A 24,477-nucleotide genomic window follows, 5' to 3' on the forward strand; every position below is an offset into this window, starting at 1 on the left:
GATGAAACATATTTGTGCTGCTCTGTGCTGCATTATCCGTTAGGGGTATTGAACAATCCTGATTCGAAGGAAGAAAATAAACTACTGTATAGTACTGGAGTTAATTTGTATAGACAGTATTGAGGATATATGAGACAGTCTATAGCTGAATGTGAAATATGGGTTACTCTTAGGGTTTTATCCCACATATGATATACCAACTGATGATTGAACCTGAAACACACGCATAGAAAGCATTAGCTGAAGAGGTAGGCCTACACCATACCATAATTCTAAGTGAAGAATGAAGGCAAAAATAAGAAGCGCAAACGACAGCCTTACGATAATAATACTTTCACAAGTTTAATCCACACTATTTATTTTGAGACTTTCGAGACGAGACCGAGACCGCTATTTATCAATCGAGATGAGACCGTGACTTTGAGATCGAGACCGAGACCGAGACAGGCATCTGTTAACCGGGACGAGACCGATACCGCTATTTATCAACCGAGACAAGACCGAGACTATATAAGGTCTCGTCTCGTCTCGATGCCATTCTTAGTTTTGATGTTCGACTCCCGGGCTGAACATAAGTAGTTGTATGCATTCCATGTTAAACTGGTGATCATGTGCTCAATACATTTCCAGTTCTATTGTATAAAAATACCATTTTTAGCAAATTAAACACGTTATGTACTCGTAGGAGGCAAGTATTTTATAAGGTTATACTAATTGAAAATTTCTATTTATTTGTAGCATCTGTCTATTGCATTTTGAAGGGTAACCGGGAAAGCAACCAGGATATTCATGCTGACGGTTGCAATGCTGAGGACCGGATTTACGTACACCGGCGCCAGTTTAAATCCTTACTTCATAATGTTCTTTATTGGACAAAATAAAATGATGAAAGTTTTTTTTTTTGTCTGGTTGTGACTTAGTGACCAAGAGGCCCTTTTCCACTGAGTTGCTTCTCTTTCTGCAGAACGTATCTCCAAACCAGTAAAAATAATATCGAAGAAATGATCGTATCCCATTTCCACTCCCTCTTGCTGACAGTGAGAAAGAATGGCAATAAATATTTCTGGTTTTCTTATTTTATTTCCTTGCAAAGCAGATGATTGAGAAAAAAGTAAAATTCAGAACCATCTATTCAGAACAGATTTTATTCAGAACATTCAGAACAAATTGTATGTCTATTTTCTCACAACTTTATTGCTTGATTACGCTGTGCACTAATATCTCCATATAATCAATATAATCTTCAGTAATTACACTGTTCAACAAATTTTGATCGAAAGTATGTAAATTCTTTGAAATTGCGATTTTTACATTTATTTAAGCATAATATAAAAGGAAATGATAATAGAAGAATTTTCTTAGCTCAGGTTGTAAAAAAAACGTCCTTGTACAACAGTAGATATACATGTACAAATGTATTAATATTTATAGAACATTTAAACAAAATCCTTGTAAAAACTTACATCTCACTTTTTTTTAAATCTATTTCACTGTGATGTGATAAGCTGTGGAGTTAAGAAGTACCCTAACCTATAGCTTTCTATACTCTTGTACTTCCTTTTTCAAAATTGCGCAAATACCAGTTTCACAGCGATACCGGAAATAAAGGAACCGTGGTCATGTTAAACATTAACAATCCCGTAATAAAAATCAGTATTAACATCAAAACATGAAAAATATGTACAAATACCTTTTTGTGCAAGAACTACACTGCAATATAGACAAAAGTTTCAAGTGATCCCTTGTACAGGATTATGTTTATTTTATTTTGAGCGTCTTCGCTTGGCTTGGTTACATCTGGAGCACCCCTTGCAATAGTCCAACAGTAGTCGGCCAGTATTTTAGAACTCCACTTTCCCTCATATCTCTTCTCCATGGCTGCAATATCTTGATGGAAACACTCACCATGTTAGTCACTTACTGCTCCACAATCTTCGGGAAAGAAGTCTAGAGGTGAATGAAGAAAGTGGAGTTTCAGAGACATATTGCAACCAAGATTTTCGTAGCACAATAACAACTTTGGTACCAGTTGTTTGTAATTTGTTGCTCGGTGTCTTCCCAAGAACTGTGAACAAACACTCTTCAAGCTTTCCCACGCAGCTTTCTCCTCACCTTGGAGAATTTCGTCGAACTTGTGGTCTTTGAATAGTTGCCTAATCTGTGGCCCTATGAAAACACCCTCTTTAACTTTGGCATCACTTAATCGAGGGAATTGTCCTCTTAGGTACTTATAGGCTTCATCCCCTAGGTTCATGCTCCTAACAAAACTTTTCATAAGACCTAATTTAATATGTAGAGGGGGAAGCAAAATTCGTTTACGATCGAACAGTGGTTCATGCTGCACATTTTTCACTCCGGGCTGAAGAGTTTCTCTGATACTCCAATCACTTTTGCGGTTATGAGATTCAAGATCTCTACTGTCCCATTCACATATAAAGCAACAATACTTTGTATACCCTAACTACATAACTAGCAACAGTGCTATTACTTTCAAGGTCACCAGAAATGAGCAACTGAAGATCGTAATATTTAATGGCTTGAAGTAAACGTTTCAAGTTTTCATAAGATTCCTTCATATGAACTGCGTAACCTACAGGAATTGAAAGAAGTTCATTTCCAATATGTAAAAGCACTGCCTTTAAACTCACCTTGGACGAATCTATAAATCCACTCCGTAGGTTCGTAATTACTTTTAAGTGCCCTCATGAGACCATTTACATCTATACATGCCACAAGTGTCTTCCATAGTAAAAAATGAAGTGGACATCTTCTCCCTATTTCGATACGCTGAAATATTTACTTTTTCCTGCAATAAATTCCATTGCTCTAAACGTGACGCTAAAATTTCGGCTTTGCTTTTCGAGAGGTCCAAGTCTCTGATTAGAACACTTAGTTCCTCTTGAGTAAGTCTATGTGGTTCACATAGAGGTTCTTCTACAACAAACGTAGGGTCCTTCGAAGTACTTGATTCAGGAGCTTCAACTTCTTGAGCATCATCAGAAAAAAGATCTTATTCTTTAGGTGGGTCAGGAACAGGTAGTCCTTCTCCATGTGGAACAGGGCGCATTGCGGAAGGAATGTTAGGATAGATCAAGGCCCGCTTCTTCTTCGTGGAAATTCCCTTCTTGACGGAAGGAACCATACAAAAATAACGGTCTCTGATGTGGTCGCTTGGCTCCCTCCAAATCATGGGCACTGCAAAAGGCATTGAGCGCCCCTTCCCATTAATCCAATTTCTTAGATTGCTGGCATAAGTGTTACACACAACGTGGGGTGCCCAAGATTTATCTTGGTCTCCAATTTTACAACCAAAGTAATATTGATAAGCTTTTCTTATTAGTGGTGTTATAGTCTGCTTTTGTGAGGAAAATGTCACTTCTCCACACACGTGGCAGAAGCTCTCCGCACTGTTTACACAATTTCGCGGCATTTTTGTTTATTGAAATCGTCAAAATGTCACTTGAAATAGTTCCGACAACTATTTAAAAATATACATTCGAAATACCAGTATTTTTGCGTATTTGTAGTTGTATTTTTATGTCCTGCACTACACAAACGTCACACCCAAAACGCTGATAACTGCACTAATCCTGTCTTTTCTAACAATACCAAAACACTAATGAGATAAGGAACAGAATGAAACCAAGCGTTCATATAGTTTCTCCAGTGTTGCCGGATCTGTGTAACATTTTACCGCAAACGAAGCGAATATATTTATTTTTATATTCGAAAATAACTTTCAAATTCATGATCAGCACCACAAAATCAATAAGAATTAGCTGATGTTGTTCAATTTACATTTTCGTTGTTGAACAGTGAGTAGAAAGCGCATGGTTTCTGTTTCTCAATTTGTTTGTGAATTTGTTTCTCAACTAATATCGATCGTTTTCGATTATTTTTCCAAACCAACACACTGCTAATTTGGCATATATAAAAAGTGCCGTCCCCCTCATAAAGTAGAATTTTAAAAAAATGTTATGAAACGTTCTGTTCATTTTCAATAAGGAGTTAATTTACTGAATAAGTTTAACGGCTTGTGATATAGTCAATTTTGTTTTCGCAATGATTCGAATCCAAACTACCCAGTTAAGATAGTATTATAATGAAAGTGATATGATAATATCTCAGTTTGGATTAAGGCCTAACTATATACCAAAAGTCACTTAATTTGACTTTGCAATTTGGCCGTGATGATCAGGCACACAAAGTTACATACATTTTTATGTAATAATTTACATATTATAGTGATTCGAAAACGTATTGTTTCCAGTAGTTAGCTCCACTAAAAACTCACAGACTGTGTGTTTTGAAAGTCAAGTAGTAGCATAAGTCATATTGCTGTTATTGTAATTACAAATATCAATATCCAAAAATGCCTGAAGTTCTTTTCTCACTTACAAGGTACATTCGCGAAGTGTCCCCTCGGGATTCGTGTAAAATGGATTCAAATGCAAAGTTCTCAGTGGCCGAATGTGTATTGTACTAATTTTAGCGGCCCATACGGGTAATTTGCATATTTATGGGCCTTCGTATATCCGGAATTTAGTCTATCACTACTATAAAACTCGGTCAGAAAATTGCTTTTAGTTTCTTTAGATATAATTGGACATGAATGTGGGAGTAGTAGTGGCCGACGTATATTGAGCCGAGTCAGCAAAAATTTTCTCGATTCTGATTGGCTGAGAGAGGTCACGTGACGTTAGGCCCCGCCCACGCGGGAAATTCAAATTTTCAGGTCACGTGGTATGACGTCATGAGTCACCCTGCGGGGAAATCCCTCACTAATTTGTTCCCTTTTACGGGTAAAATGTGTGTTTCTGATTGGTTGATAGCTGTCACGTGATTTTAGACCCTGCGATATTTGAAATTCGTTCCCTTTTACGGGTAAGATGAGTGTTTATGATTGGCTGACAGAGGTCACGTGATCTTAGGCTCTGGGATTTAAAAAAAATTCGTTCCCTTTTACGGGTAAGATAAGTGCTTTGGTACCTTGATTCTGATTGGATGATAGAGATCACGTGATTTTAGGTCCTAGGATTTTTGAAATTAAGGTGTCCTTTCTGATGTATACTTTGGTATTTCGATTCTGATTGGTTGATAGAGGTCACATGATTTTAGACCCGCCACACAGTGAACAGGTTACATGGGAAAACCCCTCACTTATTTGTTTTATTTTATGTGTAAGATGCGTGTTTTGGTACCTCAATTTTGATTGGTGGATAGAAGTCACATGATCTTAGCCCCCCCCCCAGTTCATGAGGAAAATACAGAGCGATATGACGGCGATCCATCCTAGACCGGGATCTTAGAATTTAGTTCCCTTTTTATGGTTATGCGTAAAGTTCCTATGAAGGGTTCAACCTCCTCCTTAAATAACCCTTTTTTGGTATGATATTGTACTGAAGTTTACATTAAATATTATCGTTCTCTTTGGCAGATAAGATGATTCTTACCTTGATGGAGATCCTGTCCTTGAATTAGTAGCCTATGTCTCTGGAAGTAACAATGGTGAAAAAGGGTTGTCGCTTGTAGATTTCTTATAACACATTGTTGTGAGTTTAAGCGATTTTTTAAACGCTCAGTAAGCGCTTCAATTATGGAAACAGTGTTGCCAGATTTTTTTTTTACCGAAACTGCTCCGATTCTTTTCGAAACGGTTCCGCAGAGTGCAAGAAATTTTAAACTAAAAATTTTTTCGAACTAAAAAAAATTGTAACTAAAAAATTTTCAAACAAAAAATTTTCGAACTAAAAATTTTGAAACAAAAAAGTTTCAAACAAAAAATTTTCGAACCCCAAAAAAAATTTCGAACTAAAAAAATTGAAACAAAATTTTGTCGAACTAAAACATTTTTTAAAAACAAAAGTTTCGAACTAAAGATGTAAATCACATCTAAAAATTTTCAAATCAAACTTTTTATCGAACTAAACTTTTAAAATTTTCGAACTAGAAATTTAAACCAAGTTTTAGAAAAATCCTAAGAAATGTTTCTCCAGGAATCGAACTCAGGTCTTTCAAACTAAAGATGTGTATGCTAACCGCTTAAATGAATTCGGTTTTAATCGATCTTGGTGGGTTTCGAACCATGGTCCTTGAAAAGGATACACATATACTTTAAGAAAATAAATCTGACAGTGTAACGCTTCTCAAATCAAACTTTTTATCGAACTAAACTTTTAAAATTTTCGAACTAGAAATTGAAACCAAGTTTTAGAAAAATCCTAAGAAATGTTTCTCCAGGAATCGAACTCAGGTCTTTCAAACCAAAGATGTGTATGCTAACCGCTTAAATGAATTCGGTTTTAATCGATCTTGGTGGGTTTCGAACCATGGTCCTTGAAAAGGATACACATATACTTTAAGAAAATAAATCTGACAGTGTAACGCTTCTCAAATCAAACTTTTTATCGAACTAAACTTTTAAAATTTTCGAACTAGAAATTGAAACCAAGTTTTAGAAAAATCCTAAGAAATGTTTCTCCAGGAATCGAACTCAGGTCTTTCAAACCAAAGATGTGTATCCTAACCGCTTAGCTATGAATGAATTCGGATTTAATTATGCTTGGTGGGTTTCGAACCATGGTCCTTGAAAAGGATACACATATACTTTAAGAAAATAAATCTGACAGTGTAACGCTTCCGTTCGTGGATTAAAATAAAATGCTGATAGACTTCTTTGTGTGACGACATAGAAGCACATATGATTGAAAAAATGCAAACGTCAGCGGATCGCATTACTTTAGTTTTACTACGAACGTGTCAGCATGATTCATGGAAAAAAAGCAAACATTGACATTCTCGTATGGAATATGAGGAAAATGAAATGTCGTCACAGTTACGACAAGTAGTGACATGATCCTGGCAGAAGGGAATTGGCATCGGAATTGCGATACTAGATGTTGTAACTATTGAGAAACGTGAATGACGTCACGATCGATTGTTACACATCGTTTTGGTTCGTGATTCATGACAAAAGCAGCGAGCGTTTTGATTGGTTCGTTGTGATGTCATTTTATAAATTTCCTCGTTTCTGATTGGTTGACGGTGACATCGTTTTCACAATGACCTAAATAAAAATCTAAATTTCATTTTTCAAATCCTACATCGCTCTCAACTATCGTGTGATAAGGTCTACTTTTAAAAGTGTCTTTATTTAAGAAGCTTTACTACACCGACTTTGTGTTCATTGAATTTGAGGTAAGTTCAGTGAGATTTTATTTTTCACACAAGATTCGAAAATCATTTTTATTTTATATTTGTGGGGGGTGGATCACTCATACACTGTTTTACTTTTAGCACGAAATATTTAGACTATGAAGAAATTAGTGGAATGGGAAAGTGGGAGTACGAATCAGGAACCTCCACACATTAAAAGTAAGCACGATAAATGATATGGTTTAGCGTCCCTTCAGCGAGCACCCGTCGGGAATTGAACCATGGCCAGAAAAATGTGTGCGCTTAGTTTTGAAAAGAATGCATTACAAAATTTCAGAAACTATGTCTGAGAATAATATGGTTCGATACCCTTTGAAATCATTAGCGTCCCCCCCTTCAGCTTAACGTGATATTCGAGCAATCACCTGGGATTGAACCAAGGCCAGAGGCGTGTACGTCAACCATTTAGCTTAGTTTTGAAAAGAATGTATGATAACACATGAGAATATTAAATTTCAGAAAAGACTTGACAGCGATCCGATGTGGAAAGCAAACCCACCGAGGATTGAACCAGGACCTTCCACGTTAGAAGCATGTACGCTAACCGCTTAAATAAAAAAGAGTGCATGAATATTTGGTTAAAAGATTTACGCTATACAGATTTTGTTTTGACAATTACGTATGTGTAACGTTAATGGTTGGTGAATCTCTTCAACTTGCAAACGCATCATTTAAAGGTCGTTGTGAGTAGAAAAAATGCTTACGCGTACATTGTCACATCTCAGTACTGTTGAAACATTCATTCATGCATTCTTTTTTTATCGCTATAGAATGGTAGGTCAGTTACATGCTGATGTAATTGTTTCGAGTTTGACAGCAATAAAACACACATTTCAGTAACATAATTATTTTTTTAAAAAACTTTGATTTTTAGTACACGTGCTTTCATAATGAGATTCTGAACGTCACCGCCAGGAATCAAACTCAGGACCTTTACATGAATTGCTTAGTTAAGAATTTATCATGAATGTTATGATTTCCCGAACTAAGCGGTTAGCATACGTACCTTTGGCGTGGGAGACCAGGGTTCGATTCCCGGCGGGGAGCTCATGTGGTTCGGATTCCACGTTAATCAGTAGGTCCACGTCTCATATAGCCTCGCTGCTGAAAGGGACGCTAAACTAAAAAATCAAAAAATCAACTCAAATTCACGCTGCTCAATTCCTTTTTTCCCATTACATATTTGTTTTACCGTACCTGTTTGTTTGTTTTCATTTTTAATCATGGTCCAATCGGGTTTTACTGTTCGCAATGAAATCACTCGTCATTATAGACGATTTATGTACGTTTATGTATTATGAGGCGTGTACGTCAGTCATTTAGCTTAGTTTTGAAAAGAATGTATGATAACGCGTGAGAATATTAAATTACAGAAAAGGCTTGACATGCCCCGACGTGGAAAGCAAACCCACCGAGGCTTGAACCAGGACCTTCCACGTCCGAACCATGTACGCTAACCGCTTAGTCACAATAATAATAAAAAAAATACGCTATACAGATTTTGTTTCGACAATTACGTATGTGTATCGTTAATGTTCGATGAGTCTCTTCAACTTGCAAACGCATCATTTAAAGGTCGTTGTGAGTGGGGAAAAAAATGCTTACGCGTACTTTATCACATCTCAGCACTGATGAAACATTCATTCATTTCATGCATTCTTTTTATCACTATAGAATGGTAGGTCAGTTACATGCTGATGTAGTGCTCTCGAGTTTGACAGCAATAAAACACTCATTTCAGTAACATAATTATTTTTAAAAAAAAACTTTGATTTCTAGTACATATGCTTTCATAATGAGATTCTGAACGTCACCGCCAGGAATCAAACTCAGAACCTTTACATGAATTGCTTAGTTAAGAATTTATCATGAATGTTATGATTTCCTGTTTATCAGGTGATTAAGATTTTTCTTTCTTCTTTCTTTTGTAGTAAATTCACGCTGCTCAATTCCTTTTTTCCCATTACATATTTGTTTTACCGTACCTGTTTGTTTGTTTTCTCCTTTTATTAAACATGGCCGAATCGGGTTTTACTGTGCGCAATGAAATCACTCGTCATTATAGACGATTTAACATTGAGGGCAGAATGCTCGAAATTCAATTCAACGCACCGCCCGTAGGAACCGATATCATACAGTATGTACATAACAGTTTCCAAGCAATGCTGGACCATTTGTTAGCCAATGTCGACGATGAGGCGATGGTTGGTTTATCCGTAATATCACCACGCAACACAAATAAACCGTTTTGGGTGAGTTTTCGCCAAGCACGAAACTTGACACTGGAAACGATGTGGGCCTCATTCGAAAGAGTGTTACAAAGTAACAATGCATTTCTCCTGCACGAACCATTCACCGTGCATTTTCATCGTGTGGATATTCCACGTGGCTATGGCGGTTTGCGGCAAGGAGTACTTCAAAACGAAGAATTATTACGTTGCAAGCGAGGGATTGTACGTGTAAGAAATCAAGATTCAAGGTGCCTGGCGTACGCCCTTGTTATTGCTATTGGCCTGAAAAAATACAAGAATGTAGATGTGAAACGACATAGACAATATCAAGATCAATCAAAATGTGTTGTGGACGATGAAGTGAATGCATTATGTGCAAATGCAGGAGTGAATTTGGATCATGGTGCCAGTGTAAATGAAATTCGACAATTCCAGGCATACCTCAAAGAATATAAAATTACAGTGTATACTAGTTTCACAGGTCATGATATCATGTACGAGGGGCCCAACGATGAAAATCGCACTCCCATAAATTTGATTTGTTTAGCTGGCCATTTTGACATCATTCAATCTTTAACTGCTTGTTTTGCAACCAATTTCTACTGTGAGGCGTGCCATAAAAAGTATGATCATCGTAACAGACATGTGAAAAATTGTCCTGTAACATGCTCCAAATGTCTACAGAGACCTCTATGCGACAAGAACCAAACGCTAGTGCTGTGCAACGACTGCAATCGGCAATTTTATGGGGAACAATGTTTTAACAATCATCGTAATATTGTATATCATCGTGGGGAACCTGTATGCAAAATGGTGCAGCAATGTACTAGATGTTACAGAGTATATTCCTTTGTGCATACAGGACAACGACTTCATGATTGCAATGAGATCTTTTGCAATGTTTGTAAGAAGATTGTTCCGGGATCACATCAATGTTTTATGCTTCCCGATCGACAATGCTTGAAACCTGGTGTTCCTTCACTCATGCACGCAAAGAAAGCCTTGTTGATATTCTATGATATAGAATCTATGCAGGACACGAATATTGGCGATAATACGTATGTACACATCCCAAATTTATTGGTTGCACAACAAGTGTGTTATGCATGTGTTGAAAACGATAATATCCAGCAGTCTTGCAGTACGTGTGGTCAGCGCCAGCATATTTTCCAAGGAGCGGATCCAGTTTATGATTTTCTCCAGTACTTGCGGGAACGTCGTCCCAATATAAATAGGATTTTCTGTGTCGCGCACAACGCTAAGGGATACGATGGACATTTTATCCTAAAGACCATGGTAGAACAATGCCAATGGAGACCTGACGTCATATTAAATGGGACCAAGATACTGAGTTTAACCTTGAATAATCTGACGTTTATTGACTCGTTGAACTTCCTACCTATGGCATTAAGTAAATTGTCAAAAGCGTTCAATTTACCCGCAACTAAAGGCTACTTCCCGCATTTCTTCAACACCAAGGAGAATCAATCGTATATTGGACCACTTCCAGAAACAAAGTATTATGGTGCAGATGAAATGGCCGTCGAAGACAGGAACAAGTTCATGCAGTGGTACAACGATCATCGTAATGACACGTTTGATTTTCAGAAAGAAATTCTCAAGTATTGTATTCAAGATGTCAATGTACTGCGACAAGCATGCGTTTCGTTTATGACGTCATTTGAAACAGAAACCAAAGTGAATCCCTTCTTGGAGACGATCACGATTGCCAGTGCTTCCAATTTAGTATTTCGCCGGAATTTCCTTAAACCCAATACCATTGGAATTCTACCGGCACATGGATATCGATGGAGAAGTACCCAATCGATCGCTGCAATGCAATGGCTGGCCTACATTGAAAAAAGCGAAGAAAAACAAATCTTACATGCGGCCCGACAAAAAGAAGTGTTTATTGCGGGATTCCATGTTGATGGTTACTACCAAGATCCTGAGACGTTAGAGGAGCACGTCTACGAGCATGCCGGCTGCTTTTACCACGGGTGTAAAGTATGTTTTACTACAGGCCGTAATCAGCCCATCTACAACAATCCAGAAGACACCATGGAATTCCGTTATGAACGAACGCAAAGAAAAAATGCAAGACTGCGTGAATTGGGGTACATTGTACATGAAATGTGGGAGTGCGAATTTAATCAGTTCTTAAAACAAAATCCTGCAATGGCGACGTATCTGAAGAATCACCCGTACATGAACCGCAGACCATTAAATCCAAGAGATAGTTTTTTTGGAGGAAGGACCAATTGCGTGAAATTGTACCACCAAGTCGACGAAAAAGCGGGGGAAGTAATAAAATATTTCGATATTGTCTCGCTTTATCCTTATGTAAATAAGTGTGCTAAATACCCTGTAGGACATCCACGAATTTATCTACAGGGTGATGAAAATATACCACCAATAAATAAAGTCAATGGTCTAATCAAAATGTCGATATTACCAAGTCGCCATCTTTATCATGGTCTCCTGCCTTACCGATGTAACAAAAAACTACTCTTTCCACTGTGTGCTGCGTGTGCCGAAGAAATGAACCCAGACCCTACAGCAACGTGTACGCACAACGACCAGGAGCGATGCCTCACTGGAACATGGGTATCATATGAAATCCAGAAAGCAGTAGAATTAGGATATCAACCAGTGGAAATTTTTGAAATTTGGGATTATGACATTGAACAATATGATCCCATCACGAAAACAGGTGGCTTGTTCACGGAATATATCAATACGTTTTTAAAATCAAAAATGGAAGCGTCTGGCTGGCCCAGTTCCTGTGTGACCGAAGAAGACAAATCAAAATTCATACAAACCGTCCTGGAGCGTGAAGGTATTGCATTGGATCCGTCCAAAATTGAAAATAATCCTGCACGAAGAAGTTTATCTAAGCTTTGTGTGAACTCTCTTTGGGGAAAGCTTTGCCAAAGATCAAACTTTAGCCAGACCACAATTATTGACCGGCCGGAAGAATTTTATGAAAAACTCACTTCCCCCGACATTAAACTCCATCAAATTGTACCCATCAATGATACGATGTTGTATGCGTTCTGGGAGTACAATGAACATGTGCCTGTTCAAAACCGAAACACCAATGTCGTGTTAGGTGCATTTACAACATGTCAGGCACGCCTGGAACTGTACAAGTACCTGGAAATGTTGCAGGAACGTGTTTTATATTTCGACACGGATTCTGTAATATTTACGGAGAAGCCCGGGGAGCCAACCATTGAACCTTCAACGTACTTGGGATGCTTATCGAATGAGATGGAATCTTACGGACCACGAGCATACATCAAGACATTTGTCAGTGGAGGACCAAAAAATTACAGCCTAGAAATATACAATCCGGATACCAACGTCACCAGTTACATATGCAAAATTAGAGGATTTACATTAAATTACAATGCAGGACAACAATTAAATTTCAATACGCTAAAAGAAATGATTACAAATCAATGCCGTGGACAAGTCACCATCACTATCCCCCATAAGATATGCAGGACCAAAGACCATACCATCGTCACACGCAAAGAAGAAAAAATGTACAGTATCCAGTACACAAAACGTCGATTTAAAGAATTCAATTCTTATGATACGGTTCCGTACGGGTACGTTAAAAAACAGAAGATGGAACTGGAAGAAGAAGATGAAGAAGAAAAAACTGTAAATACCCAATAAGGCCGCCATTTCTTTTTTCCTTTTCCTTTTCTTCTTTCCCTTCCTTAACCACAAAGCAGCAACACCAAGAAGAAGAAAATGAAGTACCCACAAGAGTTCATAAACCATCAACATCACCATCAGTGGAAGAAATGCAGTCATCTCGTACCGAAGGAGGAACCTTGACCATAAAGCAGCAACACCAAGAAAAATGCAGTACCCAGAAGAGTTCATAAACATCCATCAGTGAAAAAAAATGCAGTCATCCTGTACCCGAGGAGGAAGATGAACCTAAACAGATCCATCATTTACGAGTAAGTTTTATTTCTCTCTTATCAATATTGACTCATTTTTATTGTTTCAGAAAAAAAAAGAAATTCATAAAGTAATCCGTCGTTTCTTCTTTTTCTTTACAGGATACGGCTACAACATTCGAAGATGATGACGCGTCCAACATATTCATTAAACTAGATCCTGTATTTATTATGTTAATAAACTTGTATGAGAAGAGCACATACCTTTCGTTAAAATACAACAAGTTGAAAAAAATATGTTTTATTATTTCTTGAAACCCTGAACACTTGTTTTCAAATAAATGGTAATCTTGAAAATTTAAGGTGGAAAATATATCCAAGATTTGGTTTACATGATTTTGTTCGAAAAATTAATTAAAGAATTTTTTAGTGTCCAAAATTTGGTTTTAATTTAGTTCGAAAAAAATTTGGATTTGAAAACTTTCAAATGTGGTTTACAACTTTAGTTCGAAACTTGTTTTTAAAAATTGGTTCGAAAATTTTTTGTTTAAATTTTTTTTCGTTCGAAAAATTTTTGTTTAATTTTTTAGTTTGAAATTTATTTGTAATTTTTGTTTCGAAATTTTTTTGTTCGAAAATTTTTTGTTTGAAACTTTTTTGTTTCAAAATTTTTTAGTTCGAAAATTTTTGTTTAAAATTTTTTTTAGTTTTGAAATTTTTTTAGTTCGAAAAATTTTTTAGTTTAAAATTTCTTGTACTCTGCGGAACCGTTTCGAAAAGAATCGGAGCAGTTTAGGTAAGAAAAATCTGGCAACACTGTTTCCATTAATGAAGCGCTTACTGAGCAATAAATCGCTTAAACTCACAACAATGTGTTATAAGAAATCTACAAGCGACACCCCTCTTTCACCATTGTTACTTCCAGAGACATAGGCTACTAATTCAAGGACAAGATCTCCATCAAGGTAATCATCTTATCTGTCAAAGAGAACGATAATATTTAATGTAAACTTCAGTACAATATCATGATACCAAAAAAGGGTTATTTAAGGAGGAGGTTGAACCCTCCATGGGAACTTTAAGGATATCCATAAAAGGGAACAAAATTCTAAAATCCAGGATCACCGACATATCGCTCTATATTTCACTCATGGGGTGTGTGGCGGGTCTAAGATCATGTGACCTCTGTCGGCCAATCAGAATCGAGGTACCAAAACACTCATCTTACTCGTAAAAAGGGAACGAATTTCAAAAGTCACAGGGCTTAAGATCACGTGACCTCTATCAACCAATCAGCATTGGGGTACCAAAAGGATTCATCTTACCCGTAAAAGGGAACGAATTTCAAATATCGCAGGGTCTAAAATCACGTGACCTCTATCAGCCAATCATAAACACTCATCTTACCCGTAAAAGGAAACGAATTTCAAATATCGTAGGGTCTAAAATCACGTGACAGCTATCAACCAATCAGAAACACACATCTTACCCGTAAAAGGAAACGAACATTAAAAATCCCGGGTGAGGGATTTTCCCCGCGGGTGACTCATGACGTCATACCACGTGACCTGGAAAGTTTGAATTTCCCGCGTGGGCGGGGCCTAACGTCACGTGACCTCTCTCAGCCAATCAGAATCGAGGTACCAAAGCATTCATCTTAGCCGTAAAAGGGAACGAATTTTCAAATATCCCTGGGTCTAAGATCATGTGACAGCTGTCAACCAATCAAAACACACATCTTACCCGTAAAAGGGAACAATTTTCAAAAATCCTAGTCATAAAAGAGAATGAGGGATTTCCCCGCAGGGTGACTCATGACGTCATACCACGTGACCTGAAAATTTGAATTTCCCGCGTGGGCGGGGCCTAACGTCACGTGACCTCTCTCAGCCAATCAGAATCGAGAAAATTTTTGCTGACTCGGCTCAATATACGTCGGCCACTACTACTGTGGGTATATGCAAAACAAATGGGATCAAGTACTGCTTCTCTGACACGTGTTACCTATTCCGGCGGCCATTTTGGATCTGCCATATTCGATTCAACTTTCGTTTTTTCAAATAGAAATAGGTGCATACGTCAAATTCATATACAATTTTCTCGGAAATTCATTGATGTAGTTAATTTTAACGTAGCTTGTACCGTTTGCAAGGTATTACATGTTAAATATCAGGAACTTTACGAATGTTTATAACAATTGGTAATTGTGCAGTTCCCTTTGTGTATTTGTAATCTTTTAAACGGTTTATTGTTGACGAAATATTCCCTGAACGTAAATACATACATACGACATAAATACGGAAATGGTAGGTCTTCATCCAAATCTGGTCGTATCTTCATTTACATTAGGCATTTTGACCGTAATAGAATACTTCCTTGTTATGGTATAACATGAAAGTAATAACAATCACTCACAGAAATGTAATAAGATTATAACGCCAATGCTGTAAAGAGTTTGTTTATACCTACAGTCAATGCCGTATTTACGATTTTGTTCGGGGGCTTTGGAACTTTATTTCTGGAAATGTGAAAATTCTGCAAGATATTTCATTTACTTTAAGATAGTAAATACAATTTTGGAGGTGGTCCAGTAGCTCTCTCTTAAATACGGCACTGTCTACAGTTTGCTTGCAGTTAGAAATTGTTTTGATTTGTCAACATCGTTACCTGAAGTGATATTACTCTAAAATGTCTATTCGCGAAGTGCCTGGAAGGATGTAATATGCAATATCTTTCAAGCGGTACCAGCTACGGTAAAATTAACTACACCAGTAGATTTCCGAGAAAATTCTACATGAATTTGATATATGACTTGCACGTATTCCCATTTAAAAAACCGAAATTTGAATCCAATATGGGGATCCAAGATAGCGGCCGTGGTGAGTAACATGTGTCGCAAAAGCCGTACTTGATGGAATTTGTTTTGAATATACCCACATTCATGTCTATTTACATTTAACGAAACTAAAAGCAATTTGTGTCTGAGCGTTATAGTAGTGTATGAAACCCGTAGGATATATGAAGGCCAGTAAATATGCAAATTAAACGTATGGGCAGCTAAAATTAGTACAATACACACTGGTCCGCTGAGAACTTGGGATTTAAATAAATTTTACACGAATCCCGAGGTGATACTTCGCGAACGTACTTTGTTAGACATACTCGTATTAGGTAAGTAAAGAGAAACAAATGAAGAAGGAAGGGTAATGGAGGCCTTGAAATAAAAACATGAACAAATTCACCAGTATTCGGAAGCATATTTTTCAAGGACGCTTGACCCTAGCCATCGAAGCTAAATACGTAATTCTAATTAGTTGAAATTATCCGTTTTCTCGCCACGTACCATAAATATGGCAGAAATGAACTACCTACTACTGTCGCTCTTCGTGATCGAGCTGAGTAGCACACTTGGGTAGTAATTATAGTTACTTTTTGGCGTGGGTTCCATCCCTGCTCAGATAAACTTTTTTAATTTTTATGTTTTATTTTAATTAAGTTTCCATAACACTTTTTTTCATTAAAACAACATAAATAATACTCAAAAAAGTGGTTTACTTACATTACGCGTAAAAAAATAAAATATCAAAACTAAAAAGTTTCTCTGAGCCGGATGTCAACCCACATCAAAAGTATTTATAATTACTACCCAGTTGTGCTAGAAATCTCTTCCACGAAGACACACAGTATGTGATTTTTTAGAGGAGCTAATTACTGCACATAATACATTTTTGAATTACTATAATATATAAATTATTAAATGAAAATGGTTGTAACTTTGTGTGCCTGATCATCAAGGTCAAAATTGCAAAGTCAAATAAAATGACTTTTGGTACATACTTAGGCCTTAATCCAAACAGGGATATTATCATATCAGTTTCATCATAATAATGTCGTAATGGGGTAGTTAGGATCCGAACTTTTGCGAAAAAAATTGAGTATATCACAAGCTGTTACACTTGCGGATCTGATCTGAAGATCAGTATATTAACTATTTATTGTACATGAACAGAATGTCTCATAGCAATTTTTTTTTAAAATTCTTCTTAATGAGGGTAACGGCACTTTCTATGTATATGTCAAATTGGTAGTGTGTTGGTTTGTAAAATAATCAGAAACGATCCATATTAATTGAGAAACAAAATTCACAAAAAAACGAATTGAGAAACAGAAACCATGTGCTTTCTACTATAATAATTACTGAAGCTTATGTTTATTATAGTTTAGGGCACAGGGTAATCAAGCAATAAAGTTGTGAGAAAAATAGACATAAAATTTGTGACGTACTCTTAATTACACGGAAATTTTAACTTTGGACTGTACGTTGGTCAACTTACCTTGATTTTGGACTTTCAAATTACATGCGTTTTTCCACTGGTATGTATCGATAATTCAACAAGGAGATAATTATGCCATGATAATTTAATTGAAATTCATTAAAATTTGGCACATGACAAATACTTTACCATTTTATATCGTAAAGGTCATATCTACCGTTATTGTAACAGACTGGTGCTTGAGCAAGTGACCATAAAAATTCAAACTCCGATTAGTTTGAATTTTACAACCTGGTTTTATTACAAGTATAAACCCTTTAGTCAGTAGAGAAGAGGCTTGTATTATGTGTCAGAGTTCATTAGGGTGTGTTTTGGTAGGTGGTGTGTCGGAGCGGGTCTGTGAGTGGTGGCTGAGATTTGTTCATGGTGGGTGGATGGTCCGATTGGGTCATGGTGGTTTGGGGGTCTGAGTGGGTTTCGGTTGGTGGAATGTTATGGTGAGTCGTGGTGGATGTTGGGTCAAGTTTTCATTGACCCACGATATCACTGCAAAATATAGTAGAGTGCTCGCGGCCCCGTATCCAAATCCCGGAGGGAGATCCTTTGAAATTGTATATGTCCTCGATTACTCTTTGTTCATGTCCTTATCGTTCAAGGTTACTGGAAATAATTGTAAAACGAGTATTACTAAGTATAATAAAGACAAGTTACGGAGATATATTCGGTGAATCAGAAAAGAAAGTGGTTGAGGCACCATATGTCTATGTTTGTTTTTTTAAATTTAAATATGAAGTCTTCCGTCTATAGTATTTTAACATGACTGAAATCATTGCGTTTCGTCGTTATCTTAAACATGTGTAATTAGCTACTTACACGAGTGTTTTTGACAGTTACTTAACAGAGCAGTCTTAGAGTAGGAGTAGTGACGTGAGCATTCGTTTTGTAATTTAAGGGTCCCCGATTCGATTCTAGCTGTGGTTAGTTCTTTTTATAAACTGCAATATTCATAGGTTGTGATGTGTAATAAAAAGAAAAAATACTCAATTTCTATTGATCTTACAAGTTAGGGGATTGCAGACAACTTTCTTCACTGAGGAAATACTAGCAAATTGACTTCACAGGTCTGTCTACAATCTTGATTTGTACTATGTGAAAACGTAACGAGTTTAGCAAACAATTCATTAATACGACCCATAAGGGTCATGCTTGTGTATGAGTCATAATTGTGTCTGAAACGATATTGTTTCTGAGAAATTATTCCTAAGGTCTTTCATTATTACTCCTACTGCTAGAAATAATATTTTCGTTTTCCATTTTCAACTCGTGCCATATATCCGTTCATCCAAAATTTGTAAATAGGAACTACTTTTTTCTATATTGGTATGTATATTTTGTTAAAATATTAATATAACGTATACATAACCCAAAGTTTTTTATCCTAAGAAAAAGTGTCACACTCTATCATGATAAAGACAAATGCTACTTAGTTTCTATTTAGCCATCCGAAGTTTCGATATTAATATTGTCCAGGAGCTGACACCTTCTCTCTACCCTCTCGTTTCCTTTCGGATACTAATACCTCGAAATTATCTCTTATTCTTTCCTTTTCTTTTCAACTTCAGTATGCTTATTTACGTTGCAATAGGACGTAATATTGGGGTCTTAAATTTTCAGTAATAATAACAATAATAATAATAATAATAATAATAATAATAATAATAATAATAATAATAATAATAATAATGGTATACAAAATTTTTAAAGTTGCTCTAAATTTAGGCAAAACTTACAGATAAGTCGGGATTTCGGGATTGTGTCTGAACGTCCAGTACAAAGCTATGCTACTACCAAAATTTTAAACGAAAGTGTTCCACTCAAGTTTAATGTAGAAAGTATTCTACTCTACGTTTTGAGGAAAATAACTGTAATAAAAATAACAGAATATCACTGAAGAGTAAGGTATTTAATAAACTACCCTTAAGGATATGCAGAAGTAGTTAAAAAGAGCTTTGCTACAAAAATACCAATACACTCCTTAAGCCTAACCGGCATAATCGTGGGACGTAAAACTTAAAGAAAAATACCAATACAGACGATAATAATGGAAGGATCCTCACATCACGACAGAGGCACGTGTCAACTCAACACGTGCTATTGATTATAAACAACCTAGCAGACAACAAGCCGACACGAAAGACACCGAGGAACGCCGAAAGAAGGCGGACCTCACGGAGCGACCCGAAGAGGACAAATAAAAGCAGGACCACCAAGGGACCCAACATCGGTCGTCCAACTGATCGAATCACCCACATCGCCCTGAGGTCGCACTGAACTAGGGATTCTTTCTACAACGAAGCCTCGCACATCTGCCTTGAGCTGAGGGGAATATCCTCCCAGATTCACCGTAACCGGCAAGTGCCTTGGAGACTGCCTTGAGAGAAGGAGCACCGTGCAAAACACCTATTCTCCTCTTACTTGGAGATTAACAAGAGAAAACACTATTTTACTCTTTATAATCAAAGACGTTTTGTATTTAACAAATTTTATATTAAATTGATGAAGGGGATAAATCTCGGTCCATTATGGACTCTACCAAAATCATTACAATAAATTCAATGAGCTCCGAAATACAAAGTAACAAATTCGCGTATATATTCAGTCGACAAAGCAATTGCTACTTAAAGAATGGAGATACAGTATTTCAAGAAGCGAGATAAAAAGAGAAATGTTTACGATACTTTTCGTTTCGTCTCGATTTCCATCTCCAAAGCGAAACGATAATTCGAGTTAGCCATTTCCCGTTTTGAATGTAACATGTTAACTTTCATCTCAGTTTTGTTTGTTTTGTTTCAGAAACGAGATGAAAAGTTCCTCTTCTCGTGAGCAACACTAAACAAAACCGAAATATTCTTGCCAAGTGTTAAATTTCTGGTTGTAATATTATGTCCTGAGCGATAATAACTCCTAATTTTAACTTCTATACTATAATAAAACGTGTGTCATCGCCGATCAATCGCCACCGAAAATTCTAAGGTAAAAAATAGAAAATGCTGGTGTCTCGTGGATCCGATTCGATTAGACTCCTTTCAGATTACTGATCGAGCACCTTTACCACTGAACAAAGATTACTACGCAGCAATTGATTAGTCGTTAGTTTGCTTACGAGTATAACACACTCGTATTTGTATTTGATTCAAAATAAAGGAGATTTGTATTTTGTGTTTAAAAATCTGTAATGTTGATAATTTAGTGAATACAGTGATATAATGCCCTCGGAGTCCTCAAGTACATATATCAGTGTTTTGCCAATCAATCTGACCATTAACAAGCTACTTTTTTAAACAAACAGAAAACGATCCTTATTTAGCAGTAGAAGCTTTAGATGAGTGGTTAGTTTTTTCAATTTCGTGTTTTTTTAAATTGTTGTTCACACTTTATTCTCCTATTTTTTCCTTGTGCCTCGATGTGTAAATTTACACAAATTTTAAACAAATCATGAACCCTCAGTTATATTTGTAACTTAAGGGGAAATACGCTTAGTATGGCTAAGTTCTCCAACTCGTTTAAGTGTTATCGAATTTTGCATTTTAATATTTACAAATAAATTACTGCATAACAATATTTAGCATTTTTAAAGTAATTTAACGAATAATGAAATCGGAGAAGTTCTTCTTTCGAAGTAACAATACGTATCAATCAGTGGCGCGGGAACCTAGGAGCTCAGGCCCTGTTAGATCCCCAAAATTTTTATTAGGGGATGTGTTCTTCCCCTGAATGATCAATCCATACTTTAATTGATTTGCAGGTAGGAAGGACTATTGTTAGTAGTTTTAAAACTTAGCGCAAGGATTTGTGTTTACTTCTAAAAAATAAACTAACACATATACCTCTTAATCTATCCGTATATTACTTGATTGGCATATATATATATATATATATATATATATATATATATATATATATATATATATATATATATATGTATATGTATATATATATATATATATATATATATATATATATATATATATATATAGTCATTTGATGTAAGTTATCTTGTTTATATAATCCCTCATTTGAGTTAGTTATAAGATTAGTTAAGTCTCATCGGTGCCTCTGATGTCCGTTTATTTTTTGTAGAACTGTACTGTGTACTGTGAGTAAAACTATGCAAAGATTCCCTTTTGTCATTTCGTCAGCCAGCGTTTTGCCTCATTGTTGCACAAAAACACTCTTTAGGTTTGTGTTTTTGACAGGTGGCTGCAACTTCATGCTGCTGTTCTAGCTACTCTACCAGGCGTAATTAATCATGGAGCGGGCAATAGTTGGGTTGCTTAACTCACTGATTTTGTACCTCAAGAATTTATGTGACCCACTCTACACATCACCTAGTATGAAGGAAAATATTACAATGGGACGAACAAAAGTGAATGTGGAGTCTCCATTATATAGCGATATGCGATTTGGTCAGTCTCAGGTGAGTTATTTAGATATTATGAACAAAACAACGTATCTTTTTAAAATCAGATAATTACATGAACCCAGGCTCGGCCCAAGGGGCACAAAAATTTCGAAGTGTTTTCGAAATATCTCCCGGTTTTTCCGATTTTCCAATTTCTGGCCTATAATATGGGCAGGCGAGTGGTACCGTAAGAAAATACGCTGCATCGTGAAAGAAACGAGGTTTGAATCATAATCCTGCAATAAAGGGTAAGGAAGCAGTAGTTGTTTGAATGAAAGTAAAATTTACCTCAAAATTGGAAATCTTAAAAGGGTTAGGGGATATTTGAAGGAAGAATGGTTATCTCTCAATGCTTTGAATCATTTCCAATTACTGGTAGGATGAACGTACCTCTGAGGGTATTACAATTTTTGGATAATTAATCGAATTTGTTTGCTCTGAGGTAATTACGGACGGTCTTCTGGAGTTACAGATGATGAGGTAATGCTTCCTTGTTCCGGAAATGTAAGTATTCTATGAAAAACTGCCGAGAACCTTGAATATGTGATAAATATTGGAGAGGTAAATGTGGTCGATAAGCATTTATTGTCTTCTGTTTGCCATAACTTCAATACGACGAGTAGGTATATTATGTGCACGCATAGAGTGATTGTGACGGTTAATATTTAGTTTCATGGCCAGATGATCACTATGAAGAATAGCTACAACTGCTACTTTATACCTATTACGGAAGATATCACAACATCCGTCGTTATGTTAGAAATGGCTTTAATATGTTCAGGCAGTTGTACAATGAGAACAGATAAAGTATGGGGAATAAAATTTCAGAAGTTTTGTTTCTTGTGTTACGCACGATTATTATAGTTTATAATCTTCCATGATAACGAAGTTTCCAAAGTTATCACAAATTAATTGAAAGAAGTGAAATGGCATGGCATGGCTTACTGTGATGTAAATTGTGGCAAGTGGGACATAAAGTTGATGTAAGTACGTTGAAACGACTAAGCTCTCAGATGATGAAAGAGTAGCAGTGTGATGTTGAAGGATTGCAATGCTATGACGTTATAGAAGGCTACGCCACCGTTTGGCCGCTGATATTGTTTTGTGTTGTCGAACCCTAGAAGTTGATAGTTCTGAAATTTGAGTGCCATCTTAGGTGTGGGAAAAGTTTTACTAAGAAAAAGGATGCACTGGCTTTTCCTTCAAATATAAGGGATTCAAAAAGATGTTTATATGAAAGTAAAATACATATCTTAACCAAGACTAATATCAGAGCCATCATGTATTGAGTAAGGTTATTCAGTGGATATGATTGATGTAACATGAAAATATAGAGTCGGGCCATCTTATCAATAAAGTTTAATTGGAAGACATTGCGTGCAACATATCAAAATTGCGATATGCGAGGTCTAAGAAACAGTTGAATATCGTGCAGCCATAGTGCAAGAAAAAATGAAAAAAACTGTAACTGCTTCTCTGATAGAAGAAGAAAGAGATTATGTTTATTCAAGTTGCGATTCTGATCTTGATTTTCAACTGTATGTAGATTGATTCTCTTGGCATATAGCACACGCTGTTGCGGCTTGAAAATGCGGGCACGGAGGGGTAGTTTGCAATTATGAAATATATCCACAGTATAGTTTTGCGCGGGAGTGTGTGAGTGTGTATAGATTGGGACCCGGTAGTATTTGTTTCATGTCTATATATTTGTATCAATTATACCAAATTACGTGCTTGATAGTCTTCTCGTTCCTTCAAGTGCGAGTTGGCTGGAAACATCTATTTAATTTCAAATTTTCGAAGGTATGTAGTATTAAAAGAATAACTCACCTCCTTCTGTATCATATGTGTATGCAGCGATTGGAAACATGTCACGTCCTTCTGTTTCTCGTTTCGTAAATACTTGAAGAATTCCTTCTTTGTTGCTAACTACAACTTGAATATAGCCAAACTGGTTAATGATATTAATTGGTCCATATTCATTGCTTACGTGCGTAAGCACTTTACTCCAGGATCGATATTTTAGCCAAAGATAACAATAGTACCACATATTCCCAATTAACGGAAGAGCCATTGGAGCTATTTAAACAAAAGAGAAAAGCATTTTGTTAGTGTTGCATTTGAAAGAATTGTGAAGTAATTAAGTATTTTGAATTCGAGAAATGAAGTTTTTAGATACACAAATAAGAATAGTAACTATCTTTTAAATCCAAAATAATTTGAGCTTTTAACATGATACGTCGGATCAATATAATGAGCTGGAAAAATATGAATTAGATAATTGAGTCATTGCCATTGGATAATACTTTAAAGTTAATTAATTTATTAGTTAATGTATATACCTCAGTGAATGAGTTTCGGTATTTATTCCCGTT

General features: G+C 36.3%; 1 protein-coding gene across 1 annotated transcript in view; it reads right to left on the reverse strand.

Annotated features, from left to right (window-relative positions):
- LOC145676383 (methyl farnesoate epoxidase-like) overlaps positions 1-24,176 on the reverse strand; it is a 63,169-nt gene extending 38,993 nt beyond the window's left edge. Inside the window, exon 1 of the mRNA XM_081747235.1 lies at positions 23,933-24,176. Within this exon, the coding sequence (XP_081603361.1) occupies positions 23,933-24,176 (244 nt within the window). The remainder of the gene's footprint in view (positions 1-23,932) is intronic.
- Positions 24,177-24,477: the final 301 nt, after the last annotated feature.

Source organism: Thermobia domestica, unplaced genomic scaffold (genome assembly GCF_964235325.1).
Source record: "Thermobia domestica unplaced genomic scaffold, izTheDome1.hap1.1 HAP1_SCAFFOLD_128, whole genome shotgun sequence".
NCBI classification, from domain to species: domain Eukaryota; kingdom Metazoa; phylum Arthropoda; class Insecta; order Zygentoma; family Lepismatidae; genus Thermobia; species Thermobia domestica.